We start from the raw sequence: 14928 nt of genomic DNA, 5'->3' as shown, positions 1-14928 counted from the left end.
GACTCTGCATATGTGCTGCATACCTTCTCTGCTGTGGGACCCAGTGGAATAGTCAAAGCTAGCAAGAGAGTAAAGTTTGCGTACAGAAGAAAGGCCTACACAAGGATAGAAATGAGTAGTACAGTCGAGAAATATACCCTGTGCTGAGGAGACAGCTCGGTTCATAAAATGCTTGCCTTGCAAGCATGTGGTCCAGAGTTTGACCACTAGAAGTCTTGTTAAAAAAAAAAAAAAAGACATGTTGTGGCATATATACTTTTAATCGCAGCACTGGGGAAGTAGCAAAGGGAAGATTAGGGTCGATCATCCAGCCATCTTACCCTATTCAGCAGTACTAGGACTGACAGGAGAGACAAAAACAAACAAACAAACAAACAAACACCCCCAAAACCCTACGACACCCACTGTTGACCTCTGACTTCCAAATGCACATGTATGCATAAACATCTGCATATAAATGACCATGCGCTTGTACCCATAAGCCCATTCTATTTTGTCTGCCATATTGGAATGCCACATTTGTCCCTGCAGACTTTAACAGTTAATCTGAACCTTATCAAGTGAGGCAGGATGCAGGATGATCTGGCCCTGGGACTAAGGACTCACACAGAACCATCCCATGCCAGGTTAGCTGTGTGCCTTGGGTTAACATGAAACCTTGCTGAGAGAATGCCGCCGCCCACGGGGAACCGTCCCTGCCACACATAAAGCGTTCTGTGCTCAGTCCACTACCGAGACCCTGCTTCCTGGTGACAGTCCCTTCCTATCCAGGAACTCCCAAGACAGGACGATCTGCAGAGCCTCTTCCCCTTTCTTTATCTGCTAGAGTCCAGAGATCTTGTGGTAGCTTGGCAAGGGCTCCAGCTAAAGCCGACGCTCTGGCATGGCAGGCGCCTCTGCGCACTTGTCTATCTGACAAGCACCCCACATTTTCTTTCCCCCATTTCTGCTTTTCTTCTCTCGCTTGTCAGAATCTCCACATAACAAATCTAGGTATCCCTGAGCATGCTTGGGATGCATTCCTCCTTAAAGTGTATTTCTTGTACATTGATAAACAGATACTGTATTTTAAGGCTGAAGTGTCTCTGTCTGTGACCCCTCCCCTCAAAGTGCCTTCCCCCCCCCACCCCGTTATATCCTTTCTCCCAGCCAGGAAAACAATCAAACAGAATAAAGCCTTGCCGAAACTTTTTTTTTTTTGTCACTCTTACTTGACTCTTAGGCTGTTTCTCAGTTTCTTCAACTTTGTACCCTGTTAAGTTCATAATCAAAAAGCTTTCCTTAAACTGTAGGACTCACGTCCCCAGTGCCCCACTGTATCCAGTCACCTTCACTTTTACTCCATATAGATTAGTGGTTAATGCCTCTTTTTTACTAAATTAGCATTTAAGGAATAACCATTTCATGTTTACATATTCCAACTATCAAAACAGTGTCTGGCATAATAAAAGAGGTGTTGGATGATTTTATTTGTGTGTGTGTGTGTGTGTGTGTGTGTGTTTGGTTTTTCGAGACAGGGTTTCTCTGTTGTAGCCTTGCCTGTACTAGACTCACTTTGTAGACCCGACTGGTCCCGAACTCACAGCATTTTTTTTTTTTCATCAGAGCTAGAAAGATGGCTCAGTGGATAAAGCACTTTCTAGGCAAGCATGAGGGCTGACATCAAGCCCTCAGAGCCCACGTAAAGGCCAGACACAAAAAGATGCAGGCCTGACATCTGAAATACCAACACCCTTACTGGGAGGTGGGGGAGGGGTGGGCTTGTGAGTCATTTAGCCTGGTATCCAGCAGCAGGCTATAAAGAGGCTGTCTCCAACAAGGTAGAAGACTTGGACCAGTATCTGAAGCTGTTCTCTGACCACCACATGCATGGCACGGCACTCCATAGTCTCACATGCACACATACACACACATTATATGTGAGGGGGGAAATATGTGTGCTTGTGTGTATGTGTATGTACTGTGCATATGTGTGTGCATGTTTATGCCTGTGTGCTTGAGTGTATGCATGTGTATGTGTAGGTCTGTATGTCCGTGTGCCTGTCTGTGTGTGTGTCTCTGTGTGTGTCCATGCATGTGTATGTATGCATGTATATGTCTGTGTGTGTATGTGTATGTCTATATGTCTGTATGTGTCCATGTGTCTGTCTGTGTGTGTGCATGTGTGTGTATGTGTGTGCATGCGTGCGCATGCGCACGCATGCGTGTGTCAATGAAACAAGTAAATGCAAGAGTGCCATAAAAAGCGTTGTTCTTAGCAGCCAACAGCTTTGTGGGCTACCAGCTAACATGCTGAGGGAGCCAGTACAGGATGAGTCAGCACCCCTCACCAACAGTGTCCTTACAGCGGCAGACCGGTATTGCCTTCTCAACTTGAAAAGTTTCCTGGGTTAAAAGTCCCTTGAGAACAAGACTTCCTCTCTGTCACCTTGGTCTAGCAACTCGGGTGGAGCAGGACAGGTGGGTGGGGGGGGGGTGAGGGGGCTACTAAAACAAGTGCTATGCTCCTGAAGGGGCGACCGTTTCTCTGATACCAAAAATGTGCACACTTGGAAATAGAGAAATAATTGGCTATGTCTGACAGTATTCATCTGAATGAATAGGAAGATTTTTTTTACATTCAGCAGATTATATTTTAATGCCTGCTGCCTGGCTTTCTATCAAAAAAAAATTAGTACTAATAAAGATGAAAGAAAGTTATAGTATTTTAAACAGGACTATATTTGCTAACAAGCAAGAGGCTCCACTTTCCCCCCATTCTTCCTACCTGTCCTATGTGCCTCATAGCACCCACTTTACCTCTGAGAACCATGGTTTTCCATATAAATTGGAAGGAGTGTTACAAAGCTGTGGAATGCAGAAGGCGCCACATAAGTGCAGAGTGTCATTACAGTTGTCTTGGGTTTGGTAAGATAAGGACATTCGGGGAGGTGACATTTTCTAGTCTGCTGCTATGTACAGGCTGTAGTGGCAAGCATCCTTTCCGAGTGCCACCAAGCATGCAAAAGTCTTCACTTCATGGCCTCAAATGTTCTGCAGTGTTGCCGGAAGATAAAGGATTGCTCTTTGTGAGTGCCACCCCAGCTGTGCAGTGTTTCATAAAATGATGATGATGATGATGATGATGCTAGTGATGGTGATGATGGTGATGATGGTGATGATGATGACATCTGCCTTAATATAAAGGTTTTCAAGAGCTTGGGACATCATTATTTTATTACATATTTTTAACATATTGGCCTTTTTTTTAAAAAAAATAAAAGAGAACAAAAATTGATTCAATAAGGAGAAATGTGGAAGAAAAGATTCCTATTTATGAACTACATAAAGGTACTTTACCAAAGCCGTGTGATAATGATCATGTTAACTAAGGGTGCGCTTTACATATCATACTTAGCAAAGCAGATGGTTGTGTGTATCGTCTATGAAGCTTAGACCTCAGCCTGGAGAACATGCCAACATACACAGTGACATTCTTTCTGCTAAGGCTCAACTCTAGTCCAATGACTAAAATATACTGTGTTTTCTGCTGTTCACTCCACCAGACCAGACTGACCAATGTTTTTTCTGAGGAGGGGGTGGTGTATGTCTTGGGGGGGGGTACTGTATTTAACTTTATATCAGTCAGAAGGATAATTACATGTTTGAGGCTTTTAACGTAGATGTCTGAAGCTTAAAAGTTTCCTTTGAATATTCTCAACCATACTTATATAGAAGAAAACCAAAGGATGAAGAAATTTTTACACATTTCATCCGTACTGAACCCAAGGAATGGAAAAACATTTTAAGGGTAAAAAGAACAATAAAAAAAAAAAAAAAATCACTCTTTAACAGCCTAGGCAGAAACATGAACTGAAATTTTCCCCATGGTACCCAATGCAATGTACTGTTCTGCAATGAATAATTCGTGATGAAATCATAATAATTACATTTCTAGGTGTTCTTAAAATATAACAATTACAAAGTGGAGAAAAGTATGAGACAGACAGAAGTGACTTTCTATTCTGGCATCCCAGAATTGAGAAAGAATTTCCTTTCTTTAGCACACCCCACTGTAACCAACACTTAAGCCACTCAATATGCAGCGTGTACAAAATAAAGCTAAAGAGTATTTAACTCTCCTGATGTTGAAATGTTGTCTGAGACCCGTTATGACTAAATCTGGGCCCCACTCTGAACAGGGAGCCATAGCAAACATAGCTCAGACCCCTGTTCCTGTGGTCTTGCCATGCAGGAAGTTTAAAATTGGTCATGACATTTCCATGGACAGCAGTTTAGTCTAAGCTAATCAATTACCCTGACAGATTAACATTATTTTGGCATATTGCACACGCAGTAAAATGAAATATAATTATATTCAAGATAGGATCTGATCGTATCTTTCTTTGTAATGAAGAGAGAGGCAACTCAGTAGTTGCAAGAAGCAAAAACAAAAGAAAACGCTCCCTTTTTTTTTTTTATGTAGACTATAGAAAATTTTCAACAAATACTATAGTGTGGTTTTAGAACTTAATCCAGGAATACTTCCTCAAGTCAGAAAGAAAAAAAAAAAAAAAAGCCGATCGAATTCGGACAGAAAAATAAAGCAAATACAATGTGCCATCTCAAATTTTTAAATGTATGTCCAACAAAAAAAATTGGACAAAACTTTCTCTAGTTTAAGAGGGCAATCTATGTGGCAGGAATCGCAATGGCTCCGGGCATCTGACAGTGGATACTCTAGAACTCTGCAAACACACAGCGGTGATACCAAAGGACGGAATACAAAGATAACTACCATAGGTCTCCTCAAAGATAAGTTTTCCAAAGTTCACAACATATACAGTTTCTATCTAAAATGTATTCTAACTTACTCAATATTTACCTTTAAATGAGTTTGAATATATATATATCCTGTCTTCATACAACCTGAGGTGCTGTGACTGACATAACGTTGCAAGGGCAGTTTGTATTAGGCTTAAGAAAGATTTGACAAGCTTAATGACATCATCTCTTCTCAAGCTAGAGTTGGGTGGGTTTTTTTTTTTAAAGATACAAGCAAAAATCTGATCATTAAACATTTAAGAGAGATTTAACTCACCAAAACCAACTATGCATAAGTTTCAAACTTGCTTTTAAAGAAAGAAAAACAGCCAGCAAGGCCAGATCATATTCTCAGACAGAAACTGCATCATCATTTGAAAACTTCACCAACACTGAAAGATGTCATTAAAAATAAAAAATCAACTATGAGTCTTCGGTCATACACACACACACACACACACACACACACACACACACACACACACACACACACTATTGTTCTTCAACAGCACTAGGAAAAAACGTGATATTGGTGAATATACATGGCCTCGTGTCTCTAACTTCAGACAGTGATGCGGGCCTGCACCATGTTGAGTTTTAAGACACACATCTGGATGTCAACACACTGTTTCAGCCTGAAGCCATTTAAGGCCACTTAGTTAAGAGCCCTAGACCCCAGGCTTCACAGCGGAGATGCTCACAGGCCCCTAACTCAAAGTGTGCTGCTGGATGCAGGGTTGACACATGCTATGCACTCTGGCTACCAAACCAACCATCATCTACTGAGCTGAATTTGCAAGTTGCTTCGCCCTGGTACTAGAATCACCTGTGGCAGAAAGAGCCTAGCATCTGAAAATAGTGGGCCTAACTATTTTAAGGTTTTAGTGAGCTACACCTGAAAGAAATGTTAAAAATATTTATTTCCATTTCCTTGACACCTGAAAGGACTGACTGTTTCAAAACTACGGAACTTTGGTAAAAGTGCAATGGTAACACCTAACCCTGTGTGATGACCACTAGCTCTTTTGTATTTTCTTTTACATGTCGAATATAAATGAAATAAGAACTCTTTTAATGTCTCCAAATTATATTACATGAACAATACCTGTAGATTCTGTACTTTTTTTTTTAATCCTGTGCTCTTTAATACAACCCACTGACAAGGTCATGTTGAAGCACTGCTTTAAATTATCAGATATCAAAACAGACTACTGAATTCAATTTCTGGCTGACTGCAGTCAATTTTGTGTCACAAACCTAAAGTTTAGGCTCAATAAATATTGGACTGAATTGAACACTTGATTTCGCAACAATTTTTTTTCCTCTCAGTCAGGGTGGGGTGGTGTTTAAAAGGCATCTAGCTCTCTTCTTCCTACCTAACAATACCATAACTTATTTTGTACGTAGTTCTGGATATGATAGCCAGATTGCTGTCACCACTTTTGAAACGGGGACTTCTTCATATTAGTTCTTCAGAGCAGATGTATTTGATTATGTTGAGAGAGTACAAGAAGTTGGCTATGCCATGCTTTTATTCCCAAGGCAAGTTATCTTTAAGAGGCTATTGTTATATCACTAAAATGAAAATTATAAAAGTTGCTGTCAAAATTTGAACCTCCAAATATCCATATTTTTTTAGGCAGAGAGATGAATCTATCACGGGTGAGTCTCCCATTACACAGGATGGAAAGAACACTGAGAACCAATCCCTAGGTTAACTCAATTTATTACACATTTAAATATCATAATATGCTCTACGTAATCAACAATCTGTTTGCTGACTAAAATAAGGGAAAACTGCACTCCGTGATTAGAATGCTTAGCAACAAAAAAAGAAATTTTTTTTCAAAATAGGTTTACAAACCAGTTAGAAAATCCAGGTTCCAAATCCAAGGAAATTTCAAACTGAATTGCGTTCCATGTTTATACCCAAATCTTTTCTCTGCCGAATACTTGTGCTCAAAATCAATGCAGCATTTAAAATGAACAGTTCGAGACAGTTAAGTCCCAAGCATGTGCAGCACCAGAAAGTTCATAGAACATTAGGCATTGGATTAAATTAAATAATTAAATTAAATCTTTACACCTTAACTCATGCTCTTGCACTATACAAAGTAACTGCTTGCTTGTAATTTTTCCCTGTTTTCATTCAGGTTTGGTGAAAGATTTTTGTTTGGTTTTTGTTAAAATATTGTCTGCCCTCACAGAGGTTACTTAGAAAACTCTGGGCCCTTGGCTGATAAACATTGTAAAAGATACCTCTCATATGGAAATATCGTTTTCTACAATTTCACCTATATCTGACCTTTTCACGGTACAAAGAAGAAAACATCAATCTACAAAATGGATGCTCTCAAAAAGGAGAGCTGAGGACGGATGCTTTTTTTTTTTTTTTTTTAAGGACCACTGCTTGTTCCAACTACAAAATGAAACTTGCTATAGAATGCAACGCACACCTCTTCCTTCCATAATAATCCATTCAGATTTCTGTTCAGATAGAAGACCTAAAGAGATAACTGCTCTAATTGACCTGGGCTCCTCTTGCCACTCCACCCACACATGAAATCTGAATTGCTGCGTGGGGTACCGGGTGATCAACAACTGGGAAATGCAAGGGGCCCGTGGGAGTTTGGCACTGGAGTCCAAGATGAAGGAATTGGCACAATTCCTCCTTTTTTTTTTTTTTTTTTTTTTTTCCTTTCTTTTTTTTTTTCTTTACCCCCTCTCTCCCTTTCTTTCAAGACCAAATTTAACCTACTCTCCACAGATGCTGGGTCTCCGGCCCACGCTAGGGCTGGAGGTGCCCTTGGACTCATTTCTCTTCCTGGCTCACCCGTCTCCATCCCTAGCGTCTAGACCAACGAGAGTGGACAGCCATTCACCTAGCACAGTCTTTTCTGGGGTGGGGTGGGGGGCTCCGCGCTACCATCACCATCTCGGATAGCTCCAAGAGCCCCAGACTGCATCATAGATATGGCCTGAGACTGGGGACCCGCACACCTACAACCTGCAGGCGGCCGCCCCTGACTCCCACCCGCAGTTGGTGCTGACAAGCTAAGGGACGAACTCTGGCGGAGGAGGCCTTGGGGAGCATCTTGGAACCCAGGCGAGAGCTATCTATCCACCGACCTTCCCAAGCAGGAGGGACGGCAGTGGGTTCTGGCTCTTTCAAAGCAATAAAGTTTTCGCCTCCGTTTTCATTCTGACCGGCCTAAATTGCTCCACAGGGTTCCCTCTTCCTCCCAGGCAGAGGAGCAAGGCAGTAGGAAGCAGCCTAAACCCTGATCCTCCTCCCTGGACGCACACCGTGGCACTCGGGGATTCAGAGCCCTGAACCCCCGCAGCTACCCGGCCTAGATAAAAGCCAAGACCCCGGCAGCCCCGCCTTCCTCCAAGTAACGGGAACAGGAGCCCGCCAAGGAGGGCGCGAATGTCCCATATCTGTCCCCACTGTCCCGCACCCATCCCCAAGTTTGCTGAGCACCCTCAACCCACGCGCCGCCGCGACTGGCTCCCCATCCAGCCCCAGGCGCAAGCGTCTTCTGGCGCCGGCACCCCGCGGGCACCCGGCCCAAGCCCGGGAGCAGCCGGCACTGCCAAAGGCACCTAATCCGGAAAAGGGACGCTTAGCCCAGTGTTGCAGCTTGCGGCTGGGGGCTGGGGGGTGGGGAAGCGGGAAGGAGCGCACGGAATCCCGGAGAGAGAAGGCCAGGATGCCCGGGAGGAATGCGGAGACCCGGGACACGGGGGAAGGGGGCGGGGTGAAGCCAGTGGCTCGAAGCTCACAGTGGGCACCTCTGGGCGTCTGGGGCTAAAGAGCCCCAGCAGGAGAGTGGGCAAGAACCATGCCTGGGAGACTTGGAGGATGAACAAGCAAGGGAACACGGACTGAGGTGGTAGTGGGCACAGGTGAGAGGGGGTATGTAGACCAGGGCCACTTCGGGCCCCATGAGTCGGGTCCAGTAAGAGGGGAGTCTTGGAGGACACCCGTGGACACCGACACCACTAGCAGTCAGATTCCACCAGACTGGCCAGGGACTGAAGGTGGCTAGTCTCTTACCTTGAAGGCCACGGGCAGGGTCTTGTTGCACCGCCAGTGCGAGGGCAGCACGGAGCACAGGAAGTTGGGACTGTCGGTGCGGACCAGTTCGGCCGGGTGGTCGGCGATGATCTCCACCATGGTGCGGTTGTCGTGCGGTGGCCTCAACCGAGGCACTGCGGCCGCCGCTGCCGCCGCCGCCGCCGCCGCTGCCGCTGCGGCCGCCTCTTGCTGCTGCTGCTGTTGCTGCTGCTGTTGCTGCTGCTGTTGCTGCTGTTGTTGTTGCTGCTGCTGCTGTTGCTGCTGCGCAGCCACCACCGGGCTCACGTCGCTCATCTTGCCGGGCTGCAGGCTGCTGGAGGGGGGGCTGAAGCGCCGGCTGGTGCTCGGATCTACGGGAATACGCATCACAACAGCCACAAGTTAGCGAAGTGGCCGGGGGAGGGGGAGGAGGGTGGAAATGGGGGGCGAGGAGGAGGAAATTGAGGGGGTGGAGGCGAGACAGGGGGGAAAGAGGATGGAGGTGACGGGACTGTGGAGGTGAGAAATCAAGTTCGAGGAAGCCGACTGCCGGGCGGAGTCTGATGGGGGGCCGGCGGCTGGCGGCCAGACACAGTCGGGTTGGCGGGTGGGGACACCCGAGAGGAGCAGATCTCAACAGGAGGCTTGGGAGCCCCGGCGGTGGCAGCTGCGAGCGAACGCGGGGGCGTGTTTGGCCCAGACGAGGAAAGGGACTTGAAGTTAGCAGCTTGCAATGGGGAGCCCCTTGGGGCACCGCGTCCTGGGTGCACTGGCGCCTCGCTCCCCGATCCAGTTCGGTAGAGGAGCCCGGCAATTTCAGCAGTCCATCTAGGCGGTCCGTGTGGCCCTGCACTGCCCGCCACCGCCAAGCCCAGCCTGGCTGCCCAGCTTCTGGCGCCGCCGCCTGCCCGCTCCGCCTCCTCCTCCGAGGCCGCTGCGCGCTCCCCGCGCCGGCTGCGCGCTCCTAGTCCTCCCGCCGCCGCTCTTTCCTTTTCCCCCGCTTCTCCTCTCGCCCTCTCACTAGCCGTCTCCCCGCAGCCACGTCCCTCCTGCTCTTTGCAAAGTGCCCCTGGCCCACTCGCGTTTCTGGGTGCCGGGAGGTAAGTGGGGGGAAGAGGATCTCGGGGCGACAGATCTGGAGCCTGCGGATCGCAGCTGCTGCCGCCGCCCGCCGGCCGCGTGAAGCGCCGGCACTCTGCGCTCCACCGGCCAAGCTGGAGGGAGGCGGTCCCCGCCTAGGGCATAGCCGCCGGCGCCCTCGGCTCCCCCTACACCCCCAAGACTAGGAACCCCTTCTTGGTCTGACCACGCTGAAATTGAGAACCCGGAGAGCTGCAGGCTGCTCCTGCTGTCGTTATTTTTTGTAGTAACTTCAGGAGAGGAGGAAGGAAATTTTTGGAGTCTCCGTGTTGGCTTCTCAGCGCTCTTCCCCCTCCGCCCCCCAACCCCACCCCACCCTACATCGGCTGCGAGGGGCAGGTTTTTACGAGCTTCGGGGGTGGGTTTTCTTCCTTAGGTGACACCAAAAATGGGTGACAGGAGGGCTTGTCAAAATAGTTTTAGAAACTTGAGTGGATGTCGCGACACTTTTTTCTTATATATTCGTTCTTGTCATTCCTGGAGAATAGGGATGGGTTGCTTTTTTTTTTTTTTTAAGAACAGAAAAAATGACAGCTCAATAATTAAAATAAGTTGTAAGTTTCAAAAAACGCTTCTTGGGGGAGGGGAATAAACAACGGTTATCCATGAATTTTCAGTCGCTTATTAAGTCCAGTCTTCGTCTCAGACTAAGTCTAATGTCTTAACTTTCTTCCTCGCCGCTGCCCCCTTGGGTGAGTAGGGGGTTAAAAATAAAAAGTTTTTTTTAAAGCTTCAGTAATTATTTATTTATGTATTTGTTTCCCGGCGTGGGGGGAAGAAAATGCGATTTTGGAATCCCCAAAAGGTTGTGGTCGAGAGATGAAGGAGTGCGGAAAAAAGGCGGCAGTTTTTACCTAAAATGTGGTTTTTGGAGGCTGGGATTTCTAATGATTAGGTTTTTGTGGTTTATATAGACACGACTCAAGCTAAGGCGATCATTACGCTGATGGGAGTCAGAAGCACGTGGGTGTCTCCGACCAGCCTCAAATTCTGAACCTTCAAAACAAATCAAACAAAGTGCGTTGCCCACAGAAGCCGGGAAATATGCTGGAGGCTGCTTCATCCCCAGAACCAGGCAGGAGCCACTTCGGGCCGGTTCGCCTCACGCGTGATGTTCTGTTAATGTGTCTTGCTTAGCTGATTGTTTTATAACTCCCAAAGCTTCCCAATAGAATCATTACCAAAGTCCTAACAAGGTAGCTCACAAAGTCGTGATTTCGTGAAATCCATGAAAACTTAAGAGTTCTCCAGTTAGAGAACTGAGAAAGAGGGATAGCTAGGTAGCCTATCTCTCATTAATTGGTGCTTCTATTGCTGGATGCAAGCGCCCCCCCCCCCTCCGCCCCCGCCTCAAGTGCTGCAAGAGACCTGTCAGGGCCCTCTCTATTGTTTTTTAAAGGGCGGCTGCTACTTTCTGAACCTGCACGCCCACAGCCCCCCCCCCCGCCCGGGAAGGTAGCCGAGGGCTCAAAAGATGTTCTTTGTGCCTCTAAGGGACTCATGAGCCTGGCAGGTACAAGATAAGCGTGGATCTCTGTGCTCTGGTGGCTTAGAAACCTGTTTCCCGTGCCTGCGAGGTGCGCAGCGGGCTGAGGGATGGGCGTGACTGCGTGCCCTCTCAGAGCCATAGGGATGAAACCCGGGAACAACCACCTTGCCCTTCCTTTCTGCCTCTTCTTTCTGCTTCCTCTATGTGTGCCCTCCTTGTCCGTCTTTCCCTGTCTCCCGCTTGCTCTTTCCCGATTCTTCCCCCTCAGACCTTCCTGAGCTTCTCCCTCTCTGCCACCGCCGCCTGCTCCTCCACAACACAGAAAAGCAACTATACTCCACCCTCTGTGTCACCCACTCCCCACCATACTCCTTGCAGCGGCCGGTGATCTATGTGCCCCTAGCGCGCTTGGTCCAGGACCTCTGAAGCCACTTAGCTCAGCATACACTACAGGTGCAGCGAGGTGCAGAGCTGTCTCCTAAGGGTATTACTTTTAATTATCATTTTGATCACAGGGGAGAGCTCTAACCCTGAGTACTGCCTGCCAGCTTAGAAAAGGAAGGCAGCCTTCCTTCCCCATCTGAGAGAGAAGTGCACGCATACCTACCTTCCTTAAATACTCACATGTTCGCACACTACATCATGGCACAATTACATGCATGCCCCACCTGCCTTTAGTGGGACTGCTTTTTTTTTTTTTTTTCCAGGGGACGGGGAGGGGGGAGAGAGACACATCCAACAGAAATGGCTTGTTTTTGTTGCTCCTCTTTTTAAGTGTCTAGGGACTAGAGAAGACGGGAGGACTCACAGGAAATGAATTGTGTCTGTAGTCAAAGAGAGATAGAAAGTCATTGGCAGGCGATATTTTCGGCTGCCTCCGAGGAAACCCATATAACTGGGAACTTCCAGAAACTGACAGACCCTGAGAAGACTGGGGAACTGTTTGGTCCATATTTCAAATAGGGGCTCTCGGAGTGCGGAGTGCGGAGCGGGGATTTTTCCAACAAGAAATTCTAGAACCGTTTGAATATAAGATATCCTATCTTGGGGACTTTTCCTTTCCCACCACCACTGTTTAGTTACCACCGCCACCACCTCTTTTTTTTTTTTTTTTTTTTTTTAACTTGATGGATAATGAGACGTGCAGGCCTCAATGGATGGGGATCTTAAGGGCAATTTAATCAATTGTGAGATTATTTATTTTCATTAATCACATCTGGTAGCTCAGCTGGACATCCCCCGTCCATTAAACATTTCAGTAGAACTACTGTAAGGAGCTCTTGGAAGTTCCCAGTCTTGGATCCCCTAAAATATCCTACAGTTATTTATAACGTGGAAATGAAATTTTCCACTGAATGCCCTAACAAACGGCTCAGGTATCTGGCACAGTGGATTTCACAGTCCGCTTTCAAAAAAACACTCTCTCGCAGAGCACTCACACTCTCAGCTGGAACTGACGGAGCCTGGAACTGGCCAGGTCTTGGCTCTGAGCACCAAACTTCAAGTAGGAAACATTTCCACAGTCCCTTCACCCAAACTTCCCCTAGTAGTAAAAGCACCAGGCACGAACTTGAGGCTTTTGCATATGTCCTTTTGCTGCTGTGAAATGCTGGCTCTCACTCCTTGGCTTAGAGTTTCTTCTACGTGAAAATATTCTAAGCGAGGGCTGACTGAGAACACACCTCATTTGGTAAGTGTTTTCTGCTTTCTGCAGGAGCATGAGGTCCTGAATGTCTAACCCCCCCCCCACCCCCAAAAATCAGAATATGACAATGTGTTTAAATCTAGTGCTGGGAAGGCAAGACAGGTTAATCCCTGGGACTTGCTGGCTAGACAGCCTCGCCTACTCAAGGGGCCTCAGGCCAGTGAGAGCCTGTCCCAAAAGACAAAGTGGACTACTACCTGTGAGAAATCATACTTGGAAGTTGACCTCTGGCCTTTACAAGTAGATATGTACCCACACATACAGCCTACACACACACACACACACACACACACACACACACACACACACACACACACTTCTAAAAACAATCACCCTCCACTGGATTCCTCTTCAGAAATATCCTATTCAGTTGTATGTTGCAGCACGGAAAAATTACATTTTTTTTCCCTGAAGATTACTCTGAAAGGTACACTCATAACCCCTCCTCCATGTCCTTTAATGTTTAGTATAACTGTTTAGTGGCAATACCTGGCAATTCTAACTCTCCAAATACTTTTTTTTTTTTTTTCCTTCTTGCCAGAGAACTGAACTCTTAAACCAGGAACAGAATTCATCCTTCTTTCTCTTTGTTTTTCCATCCTAATTCTTCTCTATTATTTTATGTTCTCCCCCCCAAAGCCCCCCATGATAAAATGCGACATTTCTGTAAAATCTTAAAATACCTTTCAAAGGACCAGCTAATAAAGTAGGGCGGCCAGTGGAGAATGGTGAGGCTACGAGTAGGGGAGGGGTGGGAGGTTGGAAGCAGAAAGATCTCTGGAAACTTCTCTTAGGCCTTTCATTGCATGAGGTTAGCCTGAAGAGTCAGCACTGCCACAGACCAACAGTCACCACATCAGTGCTAGGGACTAAATCTGGCCTCATGACTCTTTTTGAATGAGCTACATGCCCTGCCATGGTGGTCATGTGACTGTGTATGCATGTTCACTCATTCATGCGTGCACCCTGTGGGGCGCATGTGAGTGGATTTGCCAGCAGAGGCCCTAGGTTGATGTTGGGGTCACCTTGGATTGCTCTCAGACTCACTAGCCAACTTCATCTGGGGACTCCCCACTCCTTGGAATCTTAACTCAGATCCTGTCTCTTGCACGACAAGGACTTTTTAAACATTCTTACGTATTCGTTTTCTGTGTTTGGGTGTTTTGTCTGCATATGTGTCCTGAGACACCTGAGTGCTTGGTGTGCTCCAAAGCTGGAAGAGAGTGTTGGGCCAGCCTCCTGGGCAAACTGGCTTTACATATGGTGTGAGCCGACATGTAGGTGTGTGGAATCAAACCCACAGTCCTCTGGAAGAGGAGACAGCCTTCTCAACTGCTGAGTCATCTTCCCAGGCAATGGTAAGCATTTTAACCACTGAGCCACCATCCCCACACAGGGAGTATTTTTATAGGTTCGCTACCTCTGTTTCATTCGTGGCTTCTTCACAAGGAACACAAACGAACACGCCCAGAATCTTCTGGTTTATAGTGTGTTCACAAGTTCCGTACACTCTTTCAGGAAAGCTTAAGAACTCCCACGATCCCAAGGCCTTCTGACATGTTTTTCCATTTTAATTTTTAGACAGTTAAATGCTGTCTGATTTGTTTCAAGCTCAGTAAATTTTTCCTGTTGTCAATGGACCTATAACAATTTGCATGGCTGTAAAAAGAGATGAAATGTTTGTAGCGGAGGGCTTAGCATCATAAACCTTTCCTTGCTGTTCTAGTTAAC

General features: G+C 46.6%; 1 protein-coding gene across 4 annotated transcripts in view; it reads right to left on the bottom strand.

Moving 5' to 3' along the window:
- The window catches only part of Runx2 (RUNX family transcription factor 2), a 135020-nt gene extending 125219 nt beyond the window's left edge, over nt 1–9801 (bottom strand). For all 4 annotated transcript variants that reach the window (XM_051152914.1, XM_051152915.1, XM_051152916.1 and 1 more), the window contains exon 1: nt 8864–9801. In XM_051152914.1, the coding sequence (XP_051008871.1) occupies nt 8864–9250 (387 nt within the window). In that variant the 5' untranslated portion in view covers nt 9251–9801. The remainder of the gene's footprint in view (nt 1–8863) is intronic.
- Nucleotides 9802–14928: the final 5127 nt, after the last annotated feature.

This window comes from Acomys russatus, chromosome 11, assembly GCF_903995435.1.
Source record: "Acomys russatus chromosome 11, mAcoRus1.1, whole genome shotgun sequence".
In the NCBI taxonomy this organism is placed as follows: Eukaryota; Metazoa; Chordata; class Mammalia; order Rodentia; family Muridae; genus Acomys; species Acomys russatus.
This window is presented reverse-complemented; position numbering and strand designations above follow the sequence as displayed.